General features: G+C 42.8%; 1 protein-coding gene across 1 annotated transcript; it reads left to right on the forward strand.

The window, feature by feature from the left end:
• Nucleotides 1-751: 751 nt before the first annotated feature.
• Nucleotides 752-24,865, forward strand: ZSCAN25 (zinc finger and SCAN domain containing 25). Its single transcript, XM_010601821.3, has 6 exons — nucleotides 752-1,010; nucleotides 3,698-4,113; nucleotides 5,303-5,504; nucleotides 6,128-6,219; nucleotides 7,506-7,632; nucleotides 13,184-24,865. The coding sequence occupies exons 2-6, from the start codon at nucleotides 3,727-3,729 to the stop codon at nucleotides 14,029-14,031; spliced, it is 1,656 nt and encodes a 551-aa protein (XP_010600123.1). The 5' UTR covers nucleotides 752-1,010; nucleotides 3,698-3,726; the 3' UTR covers nucleotides 14,032-24,865.
• The last annotated feature ends 1,325 nt before the right edge of the window (nucleotides 24,866-26,190 follow it).

Genomic DNA, 26,190 nt, shown 5'->3' on the forward strand with positions numbered 1-26,190 from the left:
GTCAGTCTTCTCATTTCCTCACTTCCCTCCCTTCTTTTCCCTAGTCTTTCTCGAAGGGTTCTCAGCAACAGCTTCCCGCCTTTAGACTTTCAGTGGCTTCCCATTCATTGCCTTCAGGCTAGCATCCGAGAACTCCAATTTAGCTGGCTACTCAGTGGCTCTGATTGTGTGATCATGCCATCAATTCCATCGTACTCCCTGGGCTCGTAGTCCTCCTTCTACTGGAGATACTGTTCCCTAGTTCTTTTTTTTTTTAATCCACCCTTCCAAACTGAGCTCAAACGCCAGGTCCTCCCGGAAGCCTTCTTTGAACTCCCCCTCCTCAATACCGCACACTCTACCTGGGGTCCAGGCCCCTCCCATGTGAACCCATAAAGCTCAGTGCTTGCCTTCCAATCATCCTTTGTTTCTACGCCTCGTATAATGCACCTGGGGCACGACTGGACGCCTTGAGGTAGGTTACAGTGTCCGAGTCCTTCCTACAGACGGAATGCAGGTGCAAAGGCACATAAGCAGAAATTAACCTAGCGGCCTATAGCTTCGAGGAGAGCAGTTAGCCACAGGGGAAGTAGCTGCATTCGGTCGCGCGCAGCAAAGATGCGGCTCCAAGCCCGCTGTTTCTGCACTGGGAGTGCTGACCGCTAACTGGGATGAGCGACCATAGAGACGCACCGACCTCCGATATTCCTAGAGAGGAACCGGAAGGGGCTTTTCATCTCAAACCTGTCTGACAGCGTCCTCGGCTCACTTCCGGTCCGCGGAAGGTACTGGCGATCCTGATATGGTTGCGGGACCGTAGGTGGGAGCTGCGTTGCGGCTGCGGCGGGTGACGGAGCGGAGGTGGAGAGGGCGTCAGGGACCGGCTGTGGTGGGCGGCGGCGGGTCTGGGAAAGAGCACATCTCCCTGTGCCCAACCCCAGCTGCAGGCGGCTCGTCTCCGCGGAGCTGCCGCCCACGGCACAGAGGCCCTACGTGTCGGACATCAAGGGGCTGCGCCGCAGTAGGTTCAGGTAGGAGCGATGTTTATTCCGCCCGGTCAATGTTGGCTTAACAGGAACCCAAGGAAATCTTGAACCCCACCGGAAGTCTTTGAAAAGCGAAAGTCGTTATTTTAGAGCCAGGTATAGGATACTCATTTAAACAACAACTATGGAGCACCTTCTGTTTGTCACGTACCAGAGAGAAAAAGATGAATGAGGACCTTAGATGCCTTCAGCGAACCTGGTAGATGGAACACGCTGTTAAACATTTTCACTGTAGTGCGGTAAATGCAGTAGTGTAATTAAGTATGGAGACAACGCCATGAAATAAATCTCAGACTGATGTAGCACAGAAGATGATCAGATTGAAAATGTAAAATAGGGTTAAGAAGGGTAAATAAATGCACACGCAGTAGAATATTAAACAAGCTTTGGCTGTGCCTACTGTAAATTGTTGATTCTCACCTTCAATCAGGGTGATCGTCCTCTTTTTTCTAACAAACGGGTTCCTTCCATTTCCGATTCCAGATCCCTTTCCCAGCCTACACCCTCCTCCCCCACTGAAGTTAAATTGTATTGGTCCTCTGGCCTGCTACAAGCCTCTCTTCTTTCACTGGACTAACCATGCTTCTTATCTATACTTTATATTTTGGGAGGCAGACCGTGGCCAATTAAAGGACCTCTTACACTTCAATTTCTTTATCTGAAAAGTAAGGGGAGTAGTACTCACCGTATAGAATTGTATTAATGAGAGTACGTGTTCACATGCTTTCTAATTAGAAAGGCCTATGAAGTTCTAAATCTTTTGATCAATTATGATAATGTTGTAATTATGTTTTTGGGACACCCTGGTGGTGTAGTGGTTAAGTGCTATGGCTGCTAACCAAAGGGTCAGCAGTTTGAATCCACCAGGCACTCCTTGGAAACTCTGTGGGGCAGTTCCACTCTGACCTACAGGGTGGCTATGAGTTGTAATCGACTTCGACGGCACTGGGCAATTATGTTATTATGTATGTTGCTCCACGGTTTTCTTTAGGTTGAGCACGCCATCACATCCAGGCCACTAGCTTGTCTCTTTTCTACCCCTAAAATATGCCCTCACTTTGTTTCTTTGCCACCACTCTAACATAAGCCTCTATCATTTTCTTCTTGGACCACTGTAAGTGCTGCTTCACTTCTTGCTCCCTCTAATCTGTTACCTATTCACACACAGAATGACCTTTGTAAAACTTGTAGCTTCCCAGTGTAATAAGACTAAAGTCCATAATTCTTACTCTAGCCAGGTCCTGGGTAATCTGGTTTCTGCCTGCTTCTCCCATTTCTTCTGTAGCTCTGCCTCTTACATGCTCTTTGGAGCCACAATGGACTTTGACTTGTTCCCAGATGTGCCAGGTAATTTCTAGCCTTAAAACTTTTGCCTGGAATGTTCCTTGAATGGGTAGCTCATTCTCATCCTTCAGGTCTCAGCCTAAATAGCATTTCTTCAGAAAAGCCTTCTTCAAGTCTGCCATACCCATTATCAGAGCACCCTATTTGTTTCCCTTCTAGAACTCATCTGTTGTAGATTGAATTGTGTCCTCCAATATATGTCTGTATCAATTTGGCTGGGCCATGATTCCCGGTATTGTGTGATTTTCCTGTAGGTTGTAAATCCTGCTTCTATGATGTTAATGAAGGAGGATGGGCAGCAGTTGTGCTAGTGAGGCAGGACTCAATCTACTAGATGGGATTGTGTTTTGAGGCAATCTCTTGAGATATAAGAGAGTAGTGAGCAGAGAGACGGGACCTCATACCACCATGAAAGCGGTGCTAGGAGCAGAGCTTGTCCTTTGGACCTGAGGTCCCTGCATGGAGTAACTTCTAGTGTGGAGGTGATTGATGAGAAGGCAGACAGAGAGAAAAAGCCTTCCCCTGGAGCTGATGCCCTGAATTTGAACTTGTAGCCTGCTTTACTGTGCAGAAATAAACTTCTCTTTGTTAAAGCCATCCATTTGTGGTATTTCTGTTATAGCTGCACTAGATGATTAAGACACAATCTATAATTTTATTTATTTGCTTGCATTTGTTTTTTCTGTCTGCTACACTAAAACATAAGCTTCAAGAGGGCAGCCACAATGTCTGCTTTGCCTTGTATTTCTGGTTTCTGAGTGTCTGGCATATATATATGTATATTTCCTTTAATTTTGGAACAATTTCTTTAATTTTGGTGACTAACCTACTTATTAAAAAAAACCAAACCTGTTGCCATTTAGTCAATTCCAACTCACAGAGACCCTATAGGACAGAGTAGAACTGCCCTATTGGGTTTCCAGGAAGCAGTTGGTAGATGGGAACTGCCAAACTTTTTTTGGTTAGCAGCTGAGCTCTTAACTACAGTGCCACCAGGGCTCCAGCCTAATTATAAAACATCTTGTATTATTCTCTAATTGTTATTTGTCAGTGAGACCCTAAATTATTTGTGAGTATAAGCTAAATTCTATACATTTATTTATGATCTTTCACCAAATAAATGCTTAGCAAATACCTGCTGAATGAATTACTGTGACTTTTCAGATAAATGTTCATTTTGTAACAGTTGACTCGTAGAAGGTAATTGCTATGTTCTCCAACAGAATATTCATTGATGTAGAGGCAACTGGGTTGGACTGACCTTTCATGTGTCTCATGTCCTCAAAAGGGTCATTTGTGCTGTTGTCATTGTCTGGTTTTCCCAACAGACCCTCATCTTCTGAGAAGGTGTGTAAAGATGCTTAAAGAGCGCCCAGGGATGGCGGAAGAGCCTCAGCTGCAAATGAGCGTTCCAGTGGTGAAGCTGGAGAAAGAGTTGCCATGGGGCAAGGGCAGGGAGGACTCGAGTCCTGAGACTTTCCGTCTGAGGTTTCGGCAGTTTCGCTACCAGGAGGCTGCTGGACCCCAAGAAGCACTCAGGGAGCTCCAGGAGCTCTGTCACCAGTGGCTGAGGCCCGAGCTGCACACGAAGGAGCAGATCCTGGAGCTGCTGGTGCTGGAACAGTTCTTGACTATCCTGCCCCGGGAGTTCTATGCCTGGATTCGGGAACACTGCCCTGAGAGCAGCAAGGCCTTGGTGGCCATGATGGAAGACATGACAGAGAGGACACTGGAGGCCAAGGCGGTGGGTGAGAAGGGGGTATCAGGTTTTTGTCTTGTTGATGTGGGAAGGGGAGTTTTAAAGAATTGAAAGGTTTGAGGAAACCGTGGGAGTGGGTAAAACAGTATCTCTCTCCTCTGCTCCCAGGCTCTCTGAAGAACTTTTTTGGAGGGCGATAGAGTTTTCAGTGAGAAAAGCCTTTCCCAGGGAAGGTGGAGAGGGTGTGGAAGGGTATTTAGCCTCTTTTTTGGTCTCCAGGCAGGGATTCATGCATATTTCCATCGTGAGCCTCAGGCCTAAGGAATGCAGTTGTGATTGCTTTCAAGACCCCTCATAGACTCATTTCTCTTTGGGCAGACATACATATGGGAGCGTAGGGAGTTCCACATGGTGAATATTCTTACTGTGAATATTCATGGTGTTTCCATGTCTGGGAAGTCAGCTTCTATGGCTTATTTGACTCACAAAGCAATTTGATGGCACTGTTCTGATTATGCCAAGTTACTTTGCAGCACAGATGTTTCCTGGAGTCTGGCTGAGCCTGTACTGGGAAAGAAGAGAGAGGACTAAATGTTACTGCCTTGCTTGCAAGTAACAGTTGTTTTTAGTTTATCCTTACTTTTTCTACTGCAGTACCCTGACTTCCTATATAATCCTAAGGGAGTTTTTTTTTTTTTTAATTCCCAACTAAGGAGCTTAAAAGTGGACCAGAAAGTCCTTGTTTATGTGTGTGTGTCTCTGTGGGAGAGTTCTCCTGATTTTCCTGCTGTTTTTAGAGCAACATTTCTTCCCTAGCTGGTTCACGGCAGACAATCTGGCTTTGTATCTTTTACCTTCAGCTTCTGTAACTGGGACTTTTTCCCCCCTAGCAGTGTGTGCATTGTGATAAAGTTCTCAAAAGGGCGATATTTGGGCTGTCTGTGAGGTTATTCTTGGTGAAATTTGATCAGTATCAAAGAAGGCAGAAGGGACCCTTATAAAATGGCACGGGCAGATAAAAGCTGCTCATACCCTGATAAAGAGAGTTTAGCTTCCTTTTCTTGAATACCTCCCCGCTGATGTCCTGGGGAATAGCTGAGCCAACTTTTCCTTTCTTTCTGCTGCAGCTGGAATGGGTTCTTTCCTTGGCCCTCTCTTTAGGTTTTAATTCAACTCCCTTCATCACAGACTTAACCCAGGCCTCATTCTAATAGGTGTTGGCAACTGTTCTTAGGTTCCATGCCACGTACAGGGAGAACAGGATGAGACAGCACTCTGCAGAGGCCCTTGGGAACCAGGTGTCCACCTGGGGCCAGTGGAGGTCAAGCCTGAGTGGGGATTGCCCCATGGGGAAGGAGTTGCAGGCCTAGGTCAAAGCACTGAGGAGCAACTCAATCAGGACCCTGGAGATGGGACGCAGACCTTCCAGGAGCAGGGTAAGTTGCACGCAGTAAGGAAGTGCGGACACGGAAGACTGTGCTTTGCCCCCTCCCCTCTCCACTTTAGAAACCCAGCAGTTGATAAGTTATTTGCAAGGCGTGATTCTGGGTTTTCCTGGTCACTTTCCCAACATCAGTAGGAAACAGATAAAGTGAAATTGTATTCTGTATCTTGACCCTGATTCCTGGAGGGGATATCTGAGATTATGTTCTCTTATTTCATATCTTCTCCTTTCCCTCACAGCCCTTCTAGAAACCAACAGGAAGTACGCAGCTGATACATATATGGGTATTTTTTTAAGTGGGCAGATAAACCATATCCCTAAGAGTAATAATGTAACTTTGTTACGGAATCTCAAAGAGGTCACTCCCAGAATAAGACTGAGGAGCATGAATAGCCTAGAAGGGTCAGATGTTATTGTGTTGGGACCGTCTTCCCACCTGAGAATAAGGTGAGGTATACCGAAACCCCTGTCTATGGGAAAGTGTGCAACCAAAGTGATTGCTGTCTGGAGTCTCCTTATGGTTCCTAAGGTTCTGTGTGTCATGCAGGGGATACCAGTGAATGAACTAAGTGTAAAACAGCACTTATCTTTCTCATGCATTTTTCCTCTGCTCAGCTCTACCTCTTCTTCAGGCTGGCCCTGGCCTCCCCTCAGTGAACACCAGAGACCAAGAGATGGCAGCTGGGTTCCTCACAACTGGATCCCAGGTAAGCTGCGACTCTGCCCTTCCAGAGGTTATCATGGTGCTTTGAATGAGGTTCACCTTTCCCAAGTTTCTGTGTACAACAAAATTCCATCTGCGTAGTGGAGTTATTCTGCCTTTCTCATTCTGATGGGCACGACATCTTCGTTTTCTCCACTTTATCATCCCCAGTTGTTAATTTGCATTGAGCAATTAAATTGTGGTCTGGACCCTAAATCACAATTTAACTCATTGGTGTTACTCTTATAATTGTAACGAGGAACATAGTGTTGATATAAATCCCGTAGGCTGTGGTGATTGGCTAGGAGATAAGTAACCCTTTGTGGATGCGCTTTGTAGATGGCTTCTGCTACTGTTCCCCCTCTGTTTCCCTCCCATTCCCTCCCCGTGTCAGCAAGGGTATAGCTGACAGGGTTGGGGGCTCCCAGGGCCCTTGAGCTGAGTAGTCTCTCTGGCCTGTACTCTGGCCCTACCAGGAGTTTTGTCCTTGCCAGCACTTGTTAACCTGCCGCAAATGGAGGCAACCAAAGCATGGGTGGGGCATTCTTGCCACAGTTTAAATCTCTCCTGTGAGGTACTGACCGTGTTACCAAGGAGATGGAGATTATCTCTGGGATAACCTGAGAGTTGTGCCCATTGACGGCCATTCAGTATCCTTTCTGAAGGAAATGAGTGTTGAAGAGTTCCTTGGCGGAGAAAAGGTGTACTTTAGCAGAAAAAAATAAGTGAGCTAAAGCAATATGGGGGCAAGATTTGATACCAGTATCATTTTCTGTTCCTGTTTTCCAAGTACATGGTTGGAGGAGATGGAGAATTACATCAAGCATTTTTTAATGTGGTCAGATACTCCTTTCTCCCATAATAGCTCTCCATTGTGTTATGAATGAGAATGCATTAAAATTAACATGGCATTGTTCTTAAGACAGGGCTTTCCGAAATGATTATGTACTTACCCAGAGTGGAAGTCAGATATAGGTGAGGGGATACATAGCACCTTTCTGGCTCTGTCAAACTTGAGGGTTGAGTTGGGGTGATCGAAAGTGGAAATTGGTTGCTATGTAGGTGGGGTACAAGCTAAGCTGCTGCAGCAGAAACTCAAAAATACCATGACTTAAACAAGTGGATGACTTTTTACATTAAATGCTGAGAGGTGGACAGTTCTGCTTTCAAGACCACGGAGAAGACCTTCTTCTCTTCTCTAGAGTGCTGTCATGTGTGTTCTCTCCTGCTGTTAGACTGGACCTGTTTAGGAATTATTTCTTTATCCATAGCAATATCCTGTTGTTTCAGGGGTTGGGGCCTTTTAAAGATATGGCTCTGGCCTTCCCTGAAGAGGACTGGAGGCATGTGACCCCGGCCCAGATAGACTGCTTTGGTGAATATGTAGAACCGGAGGACTGTGGGGTCTCATCTTCAGGTAAGACTGTTTCCACCCCACAGATGAGAAACGAGTTTTAAGAGGTACAGGTCAGAGTTCTTGCCCTAGCTCGATGACTTCAAAACCTGGTTCTGACAAAAGGAGACTTCACAGCCAGTGGAGTAAATGGGTACAGAGGAGGAATCACAGGCGAAGGGGTGTAAGGAGATGGCTAAATGCATCTCTATGTCAAGAGAGGAACTGGACAAAGGAGCAAGAAAACATGAGGCAGTTATTCTGGCTATATAACGAGACAGGTCGGTCATTAGGATTCCCTGAACACCTCCTCTGTGTCCATGATTGAAGGTTACAGAGAGCTTGAGAGCAAGAGAAAAGCTGTAAAAGTTATATCATCTGATGTCATTCATTCAGCAGATACTTACTGAGTGCCCGCTACAGGCAGGTACCATGTTAGTAGCTTTCAGTCGGCACAGGGAAGAGGGCAGGACTAATGTACATGAAGCCATCAGAATAGGCAGTGTGTGTGTGGAGGGGGCACTAGGATATCAGAATAGGAGAGGTTGGTGTGGCCATTGTCACTGAGGAAACAGAGCCTAGGCTCTGCCTGCCTCAGGTGGTTGCCAGGTTTGATCAGGGTTGGAGCCTGAGAGGGTGGTGCTGTCATGCGCATGATAGGAGCTCATAGTAGCAGCGGGAGCAAGAGAAAAGAGTAGGAGGGAAGAGTGAGCCAAGAGAAATGCAGGGTGAGGGCACAGAAGCGAAAGCCAGTGGAGGGCACTGTAGGGCATTGGTGACTGCCACAGCGAAGAGTGACTTGAATGGTGACAACGTTGGGAAGAGGAACTAAAATGTGACTGGGAACGACCCTTTCTTTTGTTCCCCTCTGATTTTCTCCTTTTTCCTTTTGTAACTTTTTTGTAATTCTGTACTGATCTCTACCTCACCTTTTTTCAACTTGAAATGTATTGAGGGATGAGGGACTGTACTTCCTTCAGGACTTGAGAGTGTCCTGGCTCCGCCGCTTACTGTGACCTTGGGCAACTCGTTTTACCTTTGTAAGTCTTTGTTTCCTCAGTTGTAAAACGAGTACATCATAGGACACTGCTCGTGGAGTTACGAAGATTGAATGAGATAAAACAGCTAAACATTTGGAAAATATGACAGTGTTAGATGTTTTTATTTAGTATTAATGTTATTAATAATGATTCCTTTACAAGTTAGTCAGCATTCATTCATCCGAAAGTATTTATTTGGCGTTTAGTATGTGGCCAACACTCGAGTAATCACCATGAAGAGGAAGGACAAAGGTGCTTGCTTCTAAGGATCTTACAGTTAAGGTGAAGGGTCCAAGTGCATATAATAATGATTATTCTGAAATAGTGTAAGGAGCAGGGAGACTGGGGGGCAGGAGACCTGGGTTCAGGGTGCAAGGTTGTCACACTATGACAGTGATGTGAGTGACTGAAAGATGCCAGCGTATCTTACATGTTGTTGTTGTTAGGTGCCGTTGAGTCAGTTCTGACTCATAGCAACCCTCTGTACAACAGAAGAAAATACTGCCCAGTCCTGTGCCATGTTAACAGTCGTCGTTATGCTTGAGCTCATTGTTGCAGCCACTGTGTCAGTCCATCTCTTGAGGGTCTTCCTCTTTTCCGCTGACCCTGTATTTTACCAAGCATGATGTCCTTCTCCAGGGACTGATCCCTCCTGACAACATATCTTACATAGAGATGTAAAATGTCATTAGTGGCAAAGGATGTGAAAATCCTCTGAGATTGCTCTACAGAGCAAGAGCTCTTAGAGTATGCCATGGACAAGGCTACCTGTGTGCCCGTTCCTCAGTCTCCCTCAGGGATGTACCTCTGCCAGGAATGCTACTCTGTGGCATGAGGATTCTGTCCTCCCATTCTCAGAGGGGTTTTTACACCCTCCTGGCCATTTCTGACTGTTCTAGAGACTGTGGCTCCATGTACGCTCTCTCACCAGGTCATTGTTTCAAGATAATTTAAACACATTCCTAAATGTTTATGCCGAGACTGAGTGGCATGAAGGTCAGTTTCCCAGGTGTATTCTTTAGCTGTCCCAACCTTCAAGTATTCTGAGATTCATTCCCACCTCATCCCAGCTCATCCATCAATAGCTGTGAGGATTGAGCCTGAGTTCCTCATTAGTAAAGAGAACTGGAGGCTGGAGGAAGTGTTGGACTAGATGGTTTCTCAGATCCCTTCCAGTTCCTGTTTCATTCTCATTAGAAAATAACTACTAAACTTGTGGTCTTGATTGCAGCTGCAGTAAGAATGATGGGTAGGACGAACTAGACTAGTTGGAAAAGGCTCAGATTGATGTAGGCATAGAACTTGGGCAAGAATTTGGAAGATGATTTGGAAAAATGGAGACAAAGAGTAATGTGTGCAAAATCATGAGTGTAGGAATCAGCTGGTGTGTTTATGGGACAGTGAGGGCACTGATGTGAAAGATAAATATTCAGAAGCAATAAGGAGGAGGTTGGGATAAGTAGAGTGAGGCCAGGCATGAACTGTGGGCTGTCTCTTTTCAGCACAGAGTAACATGAAGGCATGAGTTCAGGCACACTGGATTGATAGCAGGTACAGTTTGGCCTGGAGGTTTGAAAGACTGACTGGAAGTGTGCCAGAGTCATGTAGGCATGCGGGCAAGAGTAGGAACCGGGGCGATGGCAGTGAAGAAGGGGGCTTACTGAAATGTTTTTCTAGAAATTTGGTCAGAGATTGGTCAGAGGAGAGGAAAGAGAAGAAACAAACAGGAGTCTAAGATTCTGGCTAGGAGACTGGAAAATCAGTGGAGCTACTCACAGAAAGGGAAGGGAATGTTTTCCTAAGGGAGAGGAAAATAAAGGAGATCCAAGTGGAGAGCCGTTGAAAGTAGTTGGAGATCAGGTACTTAGCCAGGGGGCTAAGATAGTATCACCTGCCAGTGCATGGCTGCTTTGTGTATACAGCAACCTTGATCACTGTATAATCCATCTTGAATATGAAAAACTAAGGCCCAGAGAGGTTGTCTTGGTCATCTAGTGTGGCTATAACAGGAATACCACAAGTGGATGGCTTTAACAAACAGAAGTTTATTCTCTCACAGTCTGGTGGGCTAGAAATCCAAATTCAGAGCATCAGTTCCAGGGGAAGGCTTTCTCTCTCTGTTGGCTCTGGAAAAGGGCCCTTGTCATCAATCTTCCTCTGGTCTGGGAGCTTCTTAACACAGGGACCCGGGGTCCAAAGGATGCGCTCTTCTTCTGGCTCTTGTTTCTTGGTGGTATGAGGTTTCCCTGTCTCTCTGCTTTCTTCCTCTTTTATATCTCAAAAGAGATTGACTTAAGACACAACCTAATCTTGTAGATTGAGTCCTGCCTTCTTAACATAACTGCCTCTAATCCTGCCTCATTAACGTCATAGAGGTAGGATTTACAACACATAAGAAAATCACATGGTGGACAGTCAAACAATACTGGAAATCATGGCCTAACCAAGTTCACAGATATTTTGGGGAGACACAGTTCAGTCCGTGACAGAGGTTAAATGAGTTTTCTGTGATCACACAAATATTAAGTTGCTAATTGAGCATTCAAAATGAGACCTCTGGCTCCTATGCCTATTTTCTTTCCACTAATGCATCTTTCTCTTGGGTTGTAACTAGATAGTATTTCATTTTGTTTTCCCCCCAACTTTGTATATTGAACATTTATTATAAAAATTTTCAAACATACAGAAAATTTAAAAGACTAGTACAGTGAACACACTTATACTTTTATCTGGATTCAACAGTTAACATTTTTGCCATATTTATCCATTAACATGTATATTTTCTAAACAATTTGAGAGATGGAGACATCTTGATCTTTCACCCCTAAATATTTCAGTTATGCATCTCCTAACAATGAGATTCTCAACATAACAACAGCATCATAATTCTACCAAAGAAAATAAACATAAATCCCGTAATACACAATATCTATCACATATTTGAAGGAGCCCTGGTGGCATAATGGTTAAGTGCTCGACTGCTAACCGAAAGGTCAGCAGTTTGAACCTACCAGTTGCTCCCTAGGAGAAGAGACCTGGCGATCTGCACCCATGAAGATTACACCCTACGAAACCCTATGAGGCAGTTCTACTCAGTCCCCAGGGTACAGTTAAGGTTCATGAATTTTGTTTAGTTTAAAATTTACTATTCCTAACACCCTAAAACTGGATACTACCCAAATGAACGTGAGACAGATTAATAAATAGATTGTGGTGTATCCTTATATATCAATGAAAAAGGACAGACTACAGCTATACACCACAATATGGATGAATCTCACGGATGTAATGTTGAGCAGAAGCAGCCAGAAACAACGTGAATCATCTACATGAAACTCAAGAACAGGCAATAGTACTTGACCGTGATAAAAGTCAGGAGAGTTCGTTAGCCTTTGGGCTAGGGTGTAGTGACCAGGAGGAGACGGGAGAGGGACTTCCAGGTGCTGGTCATATTCTGTTCCTTGAACTGGATGCTGGTTACGTAACTGTGTTCATTATGAAACTTTGAGTTCCATAAATTGTTCTGTACATTTTTACTTTTATGAAAAGTTTACAAAACAGAAGAATACATCATGGGTGATAGCTTCATTTACTTCATGTTTTATCAAATCAGGAGGCATATAATGCCAGTTTTCTTTTTATGTTTTAACAGCCTTGCCTGAAAGGACTTTTTCCAGTTTTAAGTACTACCTGTCATTTCTTTCTCTCTTTTTTTTTCCTCCTGGCCTCTTTGCTTACCAGTATGTTTCTTCCTCTTTCTTCTTCCTTTCTTCCCTGTGTCCTAAAAACAATTATTCTGTTACTTTAGATCATAGTGAGGACCAAAGGGTTGAGTTGGGCCATTTTCATGGCATTCATGGTCATTTTAGACCTAATAAATATGCTAACGTAGAGGCCATATGGTGCAAGAACTTCCGTGACAAAACTGGGTTTATTCATCTATCCAGCAGTTAATAAGCATCTGCCCTGAGCCAGACCCTGTGCTAAGCTCCCAGCACACCCAGATTAATCAGTGAGTTAGGCAGAGGGAGCAGTGAGAGCAGGGACAGAGATAAGAAAGTGTTTGGAGAATATGAGGTGTGGCAAGTAGTTTACCGCTGCTGAAATAGATTATAATTAGCTGGAGAAGGCAAAACATCTAGGTGAGTGTAACTTAGCACTTACAATAAGGATGCCTGTAAATAAGTGCTCGTTGAGTCCATGAGTGCTGAAGAGACCCCCAGGGTAGGAGAATAACCAGAGGGTGTTTCTTGGAAGAAATAACTAAGTTCTATTTTGAAGACAATATAAGTCTGAATTAGTAGAAAGTTACATGGGAAGGCATTAAAACTTGGTAAACTATTCTGTTAAAAAGTCGTGGAGATGGAAGGAAGTAGAGGAAAGTCTAAGGTCAATGATAGTGAAAATTATTAAGGCTGATCAAAGGAGAAAAGAGAAGGAACTGTTTAATGGGGCTGTCCTAGAAGCAAAGTTGTAACATAGATTTACTTTCGTAGCTATTACAGACTCAATTAGTGTGCCCTTTTTTCCTGTAGGCATTGGGAATAAGGAAAAGGAGGCCAAAACCCAGCAGGAAGACCTTAAAGGGCCACTTGCTGGATTGACGTCAGAGAGGTTTGGGGAAGCTGTTCTCCAGAGCCCTGAACTTGGAAGGACCTGTGACCAGGAGCCCAGTAGCTCTGTGGGACACACTTCAGGACTCCCTGCTCCCCAGCATGGTGTCATACCCCAGCCTGATGACCTCAAGACTCACAGCGCCTTCTGGAAGCCTTTTCAGTGCCCCGAGTGTGGGAAAGGCTTCAGTCGGAGCTCAAATCTTGTCAGACACCAGCGAACCCATGAAGAGGAGAAGTCATATGGCTGTGTTGAGTGTGGGAAGGGCTTTACTCTGAGAGAGTACCTTATGAAGCACCAGAGAACCCACTTAGGAAAGAGACCTTATGTCTGTAGCGAGTGTTGGAAAACCTTCAGCCAGAGGCACCATCTTGAGGTCCACCAGAGAAGTCACACCGGAGAGAAACCCTACAAGTGCACCGACTGCTGGAAAAGCTTTAGTCGCAGACAGCATCTTCAGGTGCATCGGAGAACTCACACTGGGGAAAAGCCCTATACCTGTGAGTGTGGCAAGAGCTTCAGTAGGAATGCCAACCTGGCAGTGCACCGGCGAGCCCACACAGGGGAGAAGCCATATGGGTGCCAGGTGTGTGGGAAACGTTTCAGTAAAGGGGAGCGGCTGGTCAGACACCAGAGGATCCACACAGGAGAGAAGCCCTACCACTGTTCTGCCTGCGGGAGAAGCTTCAACCAGAGATCCATCCTCAACCGACACCAGAAAACGCAGCACCGCCAGGAAGCCTCGGGGGCAGCGAAGGCCCCCTGCTGAAGTGTCCGTATCCTTTTTCCTCTCGCTGTGGGAAGGCACTGGAGAAGGCAGGACCTTCCAGAACCACCAAGTGGAAGGAAACCTCATTGGAGGGATGTCATTCACCTTTCCTCACTGAAGGGCATTTGGAGGGAGTGATGGGATGCAGAAAGGTGCTTTGACCCATTTTCTTCCCACCCATTCTCAAACACGGGAAAGGGGCAAGGCCTGGTTTGTGTTGAGCTGGAGAGCGCAGCTTCTCATCCCTCTTACTCAGGTGGTGCTAACAGCTTTTCGTACCCTATTTTGAGGAGACCGTTTCCTGAGTTTCAGCTCAGGCTGAAGTTTTTCTCCTTCAATGGGATGTGCTTCTCAGTCACCTGGAGAAGTCTGATGGTAAAGGTAACATTCTAACACATGTCAGCAGCTTGAGTCTCGATTTTTCTGAGGGTGGTATCCTGCCTGTAAGATCACTAGCTCAAACTCTCTCCCTCCCTCCCCCGACTCTTTTTGTCATTTAATGGGTATTTATTGGACACCTGATATGTTCCTGGCACTGGGAATACCGTGGTGAATGAGACAGATGAGATGTGTTCTCTTGGAGCTTGTGATGAGCAGTGGAAATAAACATGAGACTGTTAACAACACAAAGTATTCTAAATTACGCCGTAGTGAGTGCTGTGTGAGGGAATAGACTTCTCAGACTCACTCGTTCTGCCCTGACTGCAAGTCCTCTGCTTGTGTGTGGATCTTTCCCTTAACAGTTGGGATCTTTTCTCGAACAATCACACTTAACTTTGTTTTTTGCCCTCTTTGTCTCTGACTGTAACATTCTACCCTCATCTGTAAAATTACCCTATTCCAATATTTCTTGTACTATAATAACTATCAACACATCAGCTATTAGGAAATTAATATTTTGCTATTGATCACTGGATAAACATGAGTATTTTTTGAAACATTCAGTTCTTTAAAAAGATCTAATTGAGTGAGTCTGAAAGATGAATTGGTATTAATACCCTATATTTGATGACGCTTTATGGTGTATAAAATGCTTTTCTTGGTATCCTTGATTTATTACACAAATATATGTCGAGGCCCTACTATGGGCCAGGCACTCTTCAGGGTGTTCATGATACATCAGTGAACAAAGTAGAGGGAAAAAAATCCCTGACCTTGTGGCGCTTTTACATTTTAGTGAATGTACTTGATCTTCAGAACCCCTTAAGATGAAACCCGTGGACAATCCCGTAAATCCACTGGGATTTGAGCCTGTGTTCTTGGTTCTGTCGGCTTCTTCCCTGAAACACGTTTGCCACGTACCTCTTGTTACTGAATAGTCTCTGTTTGGCGCACCTAGAGACTTATGCTCTGAGACGCTGGAGAGGGTGAGGCGGTAGCAGCCTGTTTTGCCTAAGTGCCAATTCAGGAAAAATACAAATGTATGTAGGCGTTTGAAAAATATGTTTCCTAAAAAATGAGAAGGTGAAGTACTCGTAACTGTGTTTGAGCCTCCTTATGTTATTTTACGATCCCTAAAGGGTTTCCTTTCCTGTTTAAAATTTCGGAAACTGCGTGACTCATGGGCTGCATTGCAGTGTTCTTCTTGTGCTGAGCCTTTGAACACCGGCTGCTGAGTGATATTTTATCTTTTCTTGACAGTGTACTACAATTGCAAGATGTGGTTTGTCTCATGGTGCCTCTTAATATTGTATTCTTTTACTGAGATATTTTTCCATTTTCCATTGTAAATAAGATAAACAGTCATGACTTTAACACAGTTGTATTACTCAATCCATTTTGAAATGTTTGGTTTTTATCACCCATTTCTTGGCAGTAGCCATGGCATTTAATTTTGATTTAGCTAATGACCCCCCTGGTTCATCAGCTGCCCCCACTAGGCTGAGTATATCTGAGACATCCACCCAAGGGTACTGCCACTCCTCACCAGTGCTAAGGCCCATATACAATATCAGCTCTTTTTTCCCCTACTTCCCATACGGGCCAAACAAGGCTTATAGCCACTTGCCGGCCAGACCCAGTGGGTTGCTTTTCCTAAGCCTCTGGCTCCTGGTCTGTAGGACTTGGGGGCTTTCTTGGCCTGAGTTTGGCCTCTGAGGAGGTCTATACTCCAAAGCTAGGCAGCATTCATGGGGTCATCATGGGCTGGGAGTTGCTCATCAGTGGTCTGTCTATCTTCCCAAGTTTAATAGTAGACTCTCTTTGGTCATATATTTAGCCAAACAAACCTCTGAGTTTTCAGCCAATTGGAATTTCTTGACAGAAGCCCCAGTGAGAGTAAATTAAGGCCTTGCTCTCTTTCCCACTTGGCCTCTTCCTTTATCTCCTTTGAGATCAAAACTTACTGGCAATTTCCCAAGCCTTAAGAGAGAATTTTTTCTATGGAATTGTAGTGGCCTATTTTTGATCGCTATTAAAATGTCAACAAATATTTGATTGTTTTCTGTATTTTTCAAAAATTTTTTTTTTAGTAGAAAATGTCAGACGTGTGTAAATGAATCCTCATGTATTCGTTATTAGCTACTAAAACTCTGGCCGGTCTTGTTTCGTCTCGACCCCCACCAAACCTTTGCCTCTTTCACCGAAGTATTTTGAAGAAAATCCCAGGTATTATTTATTCATTAATAAATATTTCAATGTATACCTCGAAAAGGTAAGGACTCTTTAAAAAATAAATAAATAAACATAGCCACAATACTATATCTTACCTTAAAAAGTTAATTTCCAGGATATCCAACTAATGTTAAAAAAAAAGTTTTTAAAATTTAGAATCCAAATAAGATTCATGCATTGTAATTTGATGCTTTGTCTTCTAAGTCTCATAATCTATAGTTTCCATCCTTTTTTTTTTTCTTTGAAATTTACTCATTGAAAAACTGGATTATTTGTCTTGTAGAGTTTCTCAGATTCTACATTTTGCTGTTTACATTCCTACGTTTCTCTACCCTCTGTGTTATCTAAAATCTCAGAGTTAGGTGTAGAGGTATAACCAGATTCATATTCTGTGTCACTCTGGAACACAAGGTTGACTTTATCCACTTCTGAGACAACTGACAGGAACTTGTTTCTCTACTGTCTCCTTGTTCTTTTAACTCTGCTAGGGTTTCTCAACTTTGGCACTATTGACATTTTGTCCAGATAATTTTACTATTGGGTCCTGTCCTGGCTGTGCACTGTAGGATGTTTGACAGCATCCCCGGCTTCTACCCACTAGGTAACAGTAACTACCCCCTGTGTGACAACCAAAGATGTTTCCAGACACTGTCACATGTCCCCTGGGGAACAAAATCAACCCTGGCTGAGAACCACTGACCACTGTTCTTTTGCAATGAGTGTAATATCTGAAGTGAGTTAGGTCGATGGTTTAGCTTTTGAAAGCACTGGAATTTCAAGGACTGGAGCTTTTTTGTGTTAAGGTTAAAGCCTCAGCCTAACTTTCTGAAACAAGGATGGTGAGGCTACGTCTTAAATACTTTTGGGCATGTTGTCAGGAGAGATCAGTCCTTGGAGAAGCACATCTTGCTTGGTAGAGGAGTCAACAAAAAAGAGAAAGACCCTCAACGAGATGGATTGACACAGTGACTGCAACAATGGGCACAAGCATAACAATCGTGGGCATGGCACAGGACTGGGCAGTGTTTTGTTCTGTTGTACACAGGATCACTAAGTTGGAACTGACTGGATGGCACCTAAACAACAATAACTTTCTGAAAAAGAGGTTTTACTAGAGAACACTTATGTTAAATGTAGGATTTTCAAACAGGGCCAGGAACAATTAGAATCTGAGGATAGGAGGCTGGACATCTATAACAAACATCTTAGGTGGCTCCTATGTAGGCAACCCCATTGCTTTTGGAACCACTGCACAAGTCCCTCTTCAGGTACCTGCCACAAAGCCTCTACAGCACAATGAACTTTTGCTGGAGGGCTAGATTCATCTTGCCTAGTAAATGCATGTGCTTAAGTGGGGGACCACTTAAGCTCAGTACAGCCAGTTACAGCCTTTATTTTTCTCCTTAGTAAGGCCTTCAGGGCACACAGTAGACACGTATTTAAATGAATGAGAGGTCTGGCTTTCTACTAGCTTTCTTCTAGAAGGCTCTTGTGAAGGTGCCTTAGGAAAAAAAAAAAAAAAACACTACAGCAAATTACTTTCTGCTGACCCTGGGTAGTTGGTAGGTATCTCTAGCTGTTGAGCTACCAATTCCAATTATACAGAATTATCAGAAATTCTCCAAGCCAAAAATTCACTTGGGTTTCCTACAGTTTATTTTTGTCTTGCCTCTTTTTTCATTATCTCAATGAAGCATACACTTCTGGAGATCATCTTGTGTGACTCATCCCCAGTAATCTTCAATAAAAATTTGAAGTGGAAAGAGCAGGTGATATTTTTCCTGTGTTGCTGCTGGGAATTTAAACTGCTAAGAGAATGGGTAATGCAAGCATTGCGCCTTGAGGATGCAGAGGCACATAAAAACAATTCAGTTCTCCTGGAGCAGCAAATAGGCTCCAGTGTGAGGGCTGCCATCACTCCACATGTACAAGCCACAGCTCTACCATCTGAGTGGCCAGAGATTAAGAATGGGCAGCAAACCCAAGAGCTTGCTTCATGTGTTTTCCCCTCCTATTTGCAGTCTATTGAGAAGGTGGTAAATTAGCTTTTAGAGATTGGGAGAAGAGAGATGGTAGAAGTCTTTGTATCCTGTACTCCCACCTCCAGGAGCTATTTGAGTATCATACTATTTGTGAAAATTTGAGGAAAACTCAATCTATATCATTTGGAAATTTTATTAACTTTAGTAAAAGGGCCCAGCATGTTATATGAACAGGGAAAATAGAATGAATAAGTAGGTTGTCTTTGAGAGCCAGCCTTCTCATGAGATTTTTCCAGTCTTCATTTATAAGTGTCTCTGCTGCCTGGACTAAGGTGCCTGTGGAAGGAATGGGAAATAAGAGATGAAAAAAATCAATTAGTTAAAACTGATACTAACATGTTAAATAGACCAATGGAATAGAATAAAAAGTTCAGAAATAGACCCAACTACATATAGAAATCTAGCATCTAATGAAGATTGCATCTCAAATCACTACAGCAGGGATTTTTTTTTTTTTTTTTTTTAAATATGGTATTGGGATAACTGGATAGCCACTTGGAAGAAAGTAAAAGATCCATTCCTCACACCACATGCAAGAATAAGCTCCAAATGGATAGGGAATCTAAGTGTAGAAAATGAAACTATACAAGTACTAGAAAACAGCATGGATAAATTCCTCTATAACCTGGGTGTAGGGAAAAGATTTTAAACTATGATTCAAAATCTAGATGCAATAAAAGATGGATGAATTCATAAAGTTAAAAAAAATAAAAACTGCCTGCCAAAAAACACAAGCAAAGACAAATGACAGACGGGGAGAAAATATTTGCAACATATAACACGAAGGACTGATATCCATAATATACAAAGAACTTCAAAAAAAGATCAAAAAAGACCCAAAATAGAAAATTTGGCAAAACTCGAATTCACAAAATGATATAAAAATGGCCCTTAAACATGAAAAGATGGTCAACTTCACTCATAATAAATGCAAAATTAAACTACACTGAGATATTATTTCTCACCCATCAGATTAGCAAAAATATGAAAACACATTCTGTTGGTGAGGTGGTGGGGCCTGGTGGCACAGTGGTTTGGCTGCTAACCAAAAGGTCTGTCGTTTGAATCCACCAGCACTCCTTGGAAACCCTATGGGGCAGTTCTACTCTGCCCTATCTCCCACTCCTGCTTTGAGTGGGAATTGGCTCGATGGCAATGGGTTTGATTTTCTTTTTGGTTTTTGGTGAGGTTGTGGAGAAACAGGAATTCTTAGCCTTCCTGATGGGAATGCGAACTGGCACAACCTCATATGGTAGGGAATTTAGCTTTATTAAAAAAAAAATAATGTATGCATTTACTCTGCAGATACACCTCTAACAATATGGAAATACACATGCACAAAGTTATTCATTGCAGCATTATCTGTAACTGCAAAACATTGGAAACTGCCTAAATATCCAAGCACAGCTGGTTGAAAACAACTATGGTACAGCCACATTATGGGGAGACCACTGAAACAATATAGGAAAATTGAGAAAAGAGCATGGCTTCTGCGACTGACTGAGAATCAGTCCCAGTTCAGCAGCTGGGTTCAGCAGAAGGCTGGATTGGATTCTAGATAGCCTGGAAAAAACTCTTTTGCTTCCTTTTGAGTGAGGTTTTTTGTTTGTTTTTTAAATTTTACCTTGGCATCTTAGTAAAAAATCTTAAGGTGTAATTCTTTTGTGCCCAACTAAAGAAATATCATGATTCATTGAAAGAAAGGAAGAGGGGAAAACTGGGAGCAGAAGAGTATGGGACCATTTGTGGATTCAGGGATCACCTTGTTTGTGCTGGGAGAGGCCATTACAAGGGATATATGTCTTTTATTATGTAAAAAACCCCAGAAAACCCATGTAGAGGTGGCAAAAATAATTGTCCTTACCTTGTCATTCCCCTGTGTCTTTTCTCAGGTTCAATACCTAAAATGTCATTGTCTCACCTAACCCACTTTTATTTATAAGGGGAGATCAATTCCTCTACTGCAACTTGTTTAGACCGTATCATAGTCAGAATAACCTCGATTCATACACAAAACACTGAAACCATATCTTAACACTGGATTCTTAATATATACTATATTCTTGCATTTCATTTTCCTCTCCTAATTTACTTTTATTGACTATGCAAAGGTATTTGACTGTTCGGATAATAACAAATTATGGATAATATTGCAAAGAATGGGAATTCCAGAACATTTAATTGTGCTCATGAGGAACCTGTACGTAGACCAAGACATAGTCATCTTAACAGAAGAAGGGGATGCTGCGTGATTTAAACTCAGAAAAGGTGTGTGTCAGGGCTGTATCCTTTTACCATGCTTATTCAATCCGTATGCTGACCAAATAATCTGAGAAGCTTGAATATATGAAGAAGAACACGGCATCAGGATTGGAGCAAGACTCATTAACAACCTGCGATATGCAGATGACACAACCTTGCTTGCTGAAATCGAAGAGGACTTGAAGCACTTACTAATGAAGATCAAAGACTATAGCCTTCAATATAGATTACACCTCAACATAAAGAAAACAAAAATCCTCACCACTGGACCAATAAGCAACATCATGATAAATGGAGAAAAGATTGATGTTGTCAAGGATTTCATTTTACTTGGACCCACAATGAATGCCCATGAAAGCAGCAGTCAAGAAATCAAATGATGCATTGCATTGGGCAAATCTACTGCAAAAGACATCTTTAAAGTGTTAAAAAGCAAATAGATCACCTTGAAGTCTCAGGCGTGTGTTTTAGTCATCAAGTGCTGCGATAACAAAAATATCACAAGTGGGTGGCTTTAACAAAGAGAAATTTATTTTCTCAATCTAGTAAGCTAGAAGTCCAAATTCAGGGTGTCAGCTCCAAGGGAAGCCTTTCTCTGTCGGCTCTGGAGAAAGCTTCTTCCCATTAATCTTTCCCTGGGCTAGGAGCTTCTCCACGCAGGAACCCCAGGTCCAAAGGACATGCTCTGCTCCCAGCACTGCTTTCTTGGTGGTATGAGGTCCCCATGTCTCTCTGCTTGCCTCTGTCTTTTATATCTCAAAAGAGATTGGCTTAAGACACTATCTAATCTTGTAGATCTCACCAATATAACTGCCGGTAATCCGTCTTATAAACATCATAGTGATAGGATTTACAACACAGGGAAATCACATCAGATGACAAAATGGTAGACAATCATACAATACTGGGAATCATGACCTAGCCAAGTTGATCGATATTTTGGGGGGACACAATTCAGTCCATGACAGTACACCTGATCCAAGCCATGGTGTTTTCAATCACTTCATATGCATGTGAATGCCGGATGATGAATAAGGAAGCCTGAAGAATTGACACCTTTGAATTGTGGTATTGTGAAGAATATTGAATATAGCATAGACTGCCAAAAGAACGAACAAATCTGTTTTGGAAGAAGCACAACCAGAATGCTCCTTAGAAGCAAGAGTGGCTAGACAATGTCTCACATACTTTTGATATGTTATCAGGAGGAATCATTCCCTGGAGAAGGACATCATGCTTGGTAGAGAGTCAGTGAAAGAAAGGAAGACCCTCAACAAGATGAATTGACACAGTGGCTGCAACAATGGGCTCAAGCGTAACAACGATTGTGGGGATGGCACATGACCGGGCAGTGTTTCCTTCTGTTGTACATAGGTTCACTATGAGTTGGAACTGACCCAACGGCACCTAACAACAACAACAGTTTAGTTAGTGTAGCAGCAAAAAAATGAATTAGTATAACCCTAATCTAGAGATAAATAGCAAAGGCATGAAGTGCCCCCCGCCCCCCGCCGAAGTCCCTTTGGTAGAGATTTTAATAGGCATCTTACCCCTTAGTTTTGGTATGCTAGTGTTAGTTCTGATTTATTTATGCTAGAGTAGGGTCGCTATGAGTCAGAATCGACTCGACGGCACTGGGTTTGGTTTTGTTCTGGTTTAGAGTAGGCTATTCTTGAGGTAAGAGACCCTGAAATCTCAGTGGCTTAATACAATAAAGGTTTGGTTTTTACTCATGTCTTAGTTTGGCTCTTCTGCACCTCTCATCTGGTCACTCAGGGTCTAGGCTGCTTCCATCTGATAGCTACATTCTCTGTAACATGTGGTTTTTAAGATTACTGCATTCACATTCCATTGGCGGACACAGTCACATGCTCCCATGACAATTGCAAGAGAGGGTGTGAAGTGAGGGTGTCCTCCGTGTCCAGGAACAGGAAGTAGTATGATGATGAACCATTGTTTTTGCCATAAGGGCTCCAGCAGTCTGCTTTATCACCTCTTTATTGGGATTTTTCCATTGAATTCATTGCAGGACCAGAACTATTGGAGAGGTAGAGTTTGTATTGTGTTTAGCTTTGAATCTGCTAGAATTAATGTTTTATTTTCCTTGCAAGGAGAAACACTAAACTTTGCCTACAAAAAAACATGATCTGTAGATTAAAAGGTCAACACGATCCGTATGCAGCACCGTTGAAGATTGCCTTCCAAGGAGATTAACAAGGAACATTGTATTTAAAAGCCCAGGAAACACCTGTGCCAATAAGGCAGTTCTTTGCTTCTTAGGAAGCACAACAGAGACAGAACTCACCGTTTCCCCAAACTTTCTGGTGTCTTAACAGTTCTTTTACTTACTGTACTTCTAATGTCACAGAATATAAGTGTCCTTATTTTACCTGGGCCATATTTTTAAAGCTCAGGGTATGTTAATGTCTTAGGCTGGATTCTCTAGAGAAGCAAAAAGAGTAAAGTGTATAAACATATATAGAGAGATTTATATTAAGGAAATGGCTCACATGGTTGTAGAGGCTGGAACGTGGATCAACCAGGAGGCTTCTGATTCACGTAGCTGCACGGGCTGGTGAACCCAAGATCAGCGAGTCAGACAGCAGGGCTCTAGCTCACAGGCTTCGAGGATTGATTGGCAGGTGAGATGACAGGTAAGCTGCTAGCTCAAGTCCCAAGAACTGGAGGTCAGATGAACAGGAGTCAGCTGTAGAATCCAGTGTGAGCAGAAGCCTTGCCAGAAAGGCCACTTATGTTGATGCAGATCGTCCTCAAGGAAACTCCCTTTCAACTGATTGGCTACTCATAGTAGATCCCACCATGGAGGTGATCACATTATATCAAATTTTGTCAAGGAAGTGATCACATCACCATATGACTGCCAAACTACATCATAACTGCTGAGCCACTGAGAATCAGAACCAAGCCAAGTTGACACACAACCTTAAAAATCACACTTATATCTTAGGATGTTTTTTGCCCAAAAACTCTTAAAAATTACACTTGTGCCTTGTTTACTTTCAGCCGAGGTGAATAAAAAATTTAAAGGTTACAATTTCTTTTATCCCAGTGGTCTTTGGAGTCTTATAAATAAATAAGATTGCCTAAGGAGGATGTCCAGGGTAAAAAGAGGAGATGATCTGTGACAGAGCCTTACTACCATTTAAGGACTGGTAAGAGAAAGAGCCTGCCAAGGAGACTGAGAAAGACCAGTGAGTGAGGGACAAAAAAATCTGCAGAATGTGGTGTGATAGAAGATAGGGGAGGAAGATGTTTTCTGAAAAATATAGTGGCCAAGGGTCAAATGCTGCAGGGAAGTTAAACAAGATAAAGGTTGAAAAATATTCATTGGCTTTATCAACATGTGTAGTCATTAGTGACATTGGTGAGAGCAGTTTCGGGGGGCGGAAGCCATATTTCAGGGGGTTGTGAACCCCTCTCTTGAATTCTAACTCATGCATACAACTACCTACTTGAAGATATTCCACTGGAATATGAAATAAGCACCTCAAACTTATCACATACAAAACCAAACTCTTTGTTCTCATCATTTAAATCTATTTCTTGCTCATCTTAGTGAATGGACACTCCATTCCTCCAGTTGCTCAGCCCAAGAAAACCTACCTCTGTCTTATATCCCACACCCAAACCATCAGCAAGTCCTATTGGCTCCATTTTCAAAATGTATACAGAATCTAGCAACTTCTCACCACTTTCAACATTTCCAGCCAACTTCAAGTCACCATCTTCACTCCTGTACTATTTTAGTAGCCTCCAGATTAATTTCCTGCTTCCAGTTGTCTTCTCTATAGTCTCTTCATTATATAAGAACCACATAATCTCTTAAAAATATAAATTAGATAGTTTGTCTCATTTTTCAGAACTTTCCGAAGGCTTCCCTTCTCAGAATAAAAACCAAAGTTCTTACTTAGCTAACAGTTTGTCCTTGAACATGCCAAGCATGCTCCCACTTCAGAGCTTCTCTCTTGTTCTCTTTGACTAGAACACTCTTCCTCCAGACATTTACACAACTTTTTCCCTCTCTTCATTTGGACAGACCTTCCCTACCGTGGTTTTTAAAACATGCCTGTAAATTCTTTGACACCTTTCCCATCAAGAGATGGAGTTTAATTACCCTCCTCTTGAATATTGGATGGCCTTAGTGACTCACTTCTAACAAAATTCAAAGGCAATGATTCTTACTTTAGGTGACGGGAAAGACAACACACAATACAGGCGAGGTCAGCACAACTGGACTAAACCAAAAGCAAAGAAGTTTCCTGAATAAACTGAATGCTTCGAAGGCCAGCGTAGCAGGGGCAGGGGTTTGGGGACCATGGTTTCAGGGGACATCTAAGTCAATTGGCATAAGAAAATCTATTAAGAAAAAAAAAAAAGGCAGTGATTCTGTGTTACTTCTGAGGCTAGGTCATACATGGATATTTGTCCTTGAAACTCAGCAGCCATGTTGTGAGGAAGCCCAAGGCATGGTGACTGGCCACACATAGATATTCCACCAACAGCCCTAGCTGTGGTTCCAGCTAACAGCCAGCATCAACCATCAGACAGGTGAGTAAGGAATTCTTTGAGATGACCCCACCTCCAGTCCCCATTTGACTACAGCCACATGAGAGACCCTGAGGGAGAATTGCCTAGCTGAGCCCAGTCACCACCAAAACTGTGAAAGACAAAACAAATGATTGCTGTTGTTCTAAGCTACTAAGTTTCAGATGATTTGATATGCAGCAATGCATACTGAAACATGACTCAATCACAGTAGCACTTCCTATTAGTCTCTATTCCATTACCCAGATTTATTTTTCTTTATAACACTTTCATTATTTTGCATATTATAAATTTATTTGCCCTTTTTTTCTGTTCTCCTTTCCCACACTCTGGAATGTCAGCCGTATGACAGTAAAAACTTTCTTTTGTTTGCTGATATAGTCCCAGTGCCTAGAACAGTGTGGGATACACAATAGGCACTTAAACTCAAATTGTATTTGCTAATTGAATATAGCTGTAGCTCTGTGGTATGAAAGAAGGATCCAAGGTCAACAGAAGAAGTATTTGAGATATTTATTATAGGAGATATTTATTATCCTCATTCTTGAGGTTACTTCCACTTCCCTACAAGTTGTCCTTAATTATGCTATTTTTTTCAATGTGGGTAATGGAAACATTTCTTTCCTTTATTTTTAAACAACTTATTTTAAAACTAGAAATGAAAATTCTGGTGTAT

The sequence above is a fragment of the Loxodonta africana genome, chromosome 12, assembly GCF_030014295.1.
Source record: "Loxodonta africana isolate mLoxAfr1 chromosome 12, mLoxAfr1.hap2, whole genome shotgun sequence".
Lineage (NCBI taxonomy): Eukaryota > Metazoa > Chordata > Mammalia > Proboscidea > Elephantidae > Loxodonta > Loxodonta africana.

Coding starts and splice junctions, on each gene's coding strand:
- ZSCAN25 (XM_010601821.3), top strand. CDS start 3,727: ATGCTTAAAGAGCGCCCAGGGATGGCGGAAGAGCCTCAGCTGCAAATG. Junction 6,220..7,505: donor TCCTCACAACTGGATCCCAG/GTAAGCTGCGAC, acceptor CTGTTGTTTCAG/GGGTTGGGGCCTTTTAAAGA. Junction 7,633..13,183: donor CTGTGGGGTCTCATCTTCAG/GTAAGACTGTTT, acceptor TTTTTCCTGTAG/GCATTGGGAATAAGGAAAAG.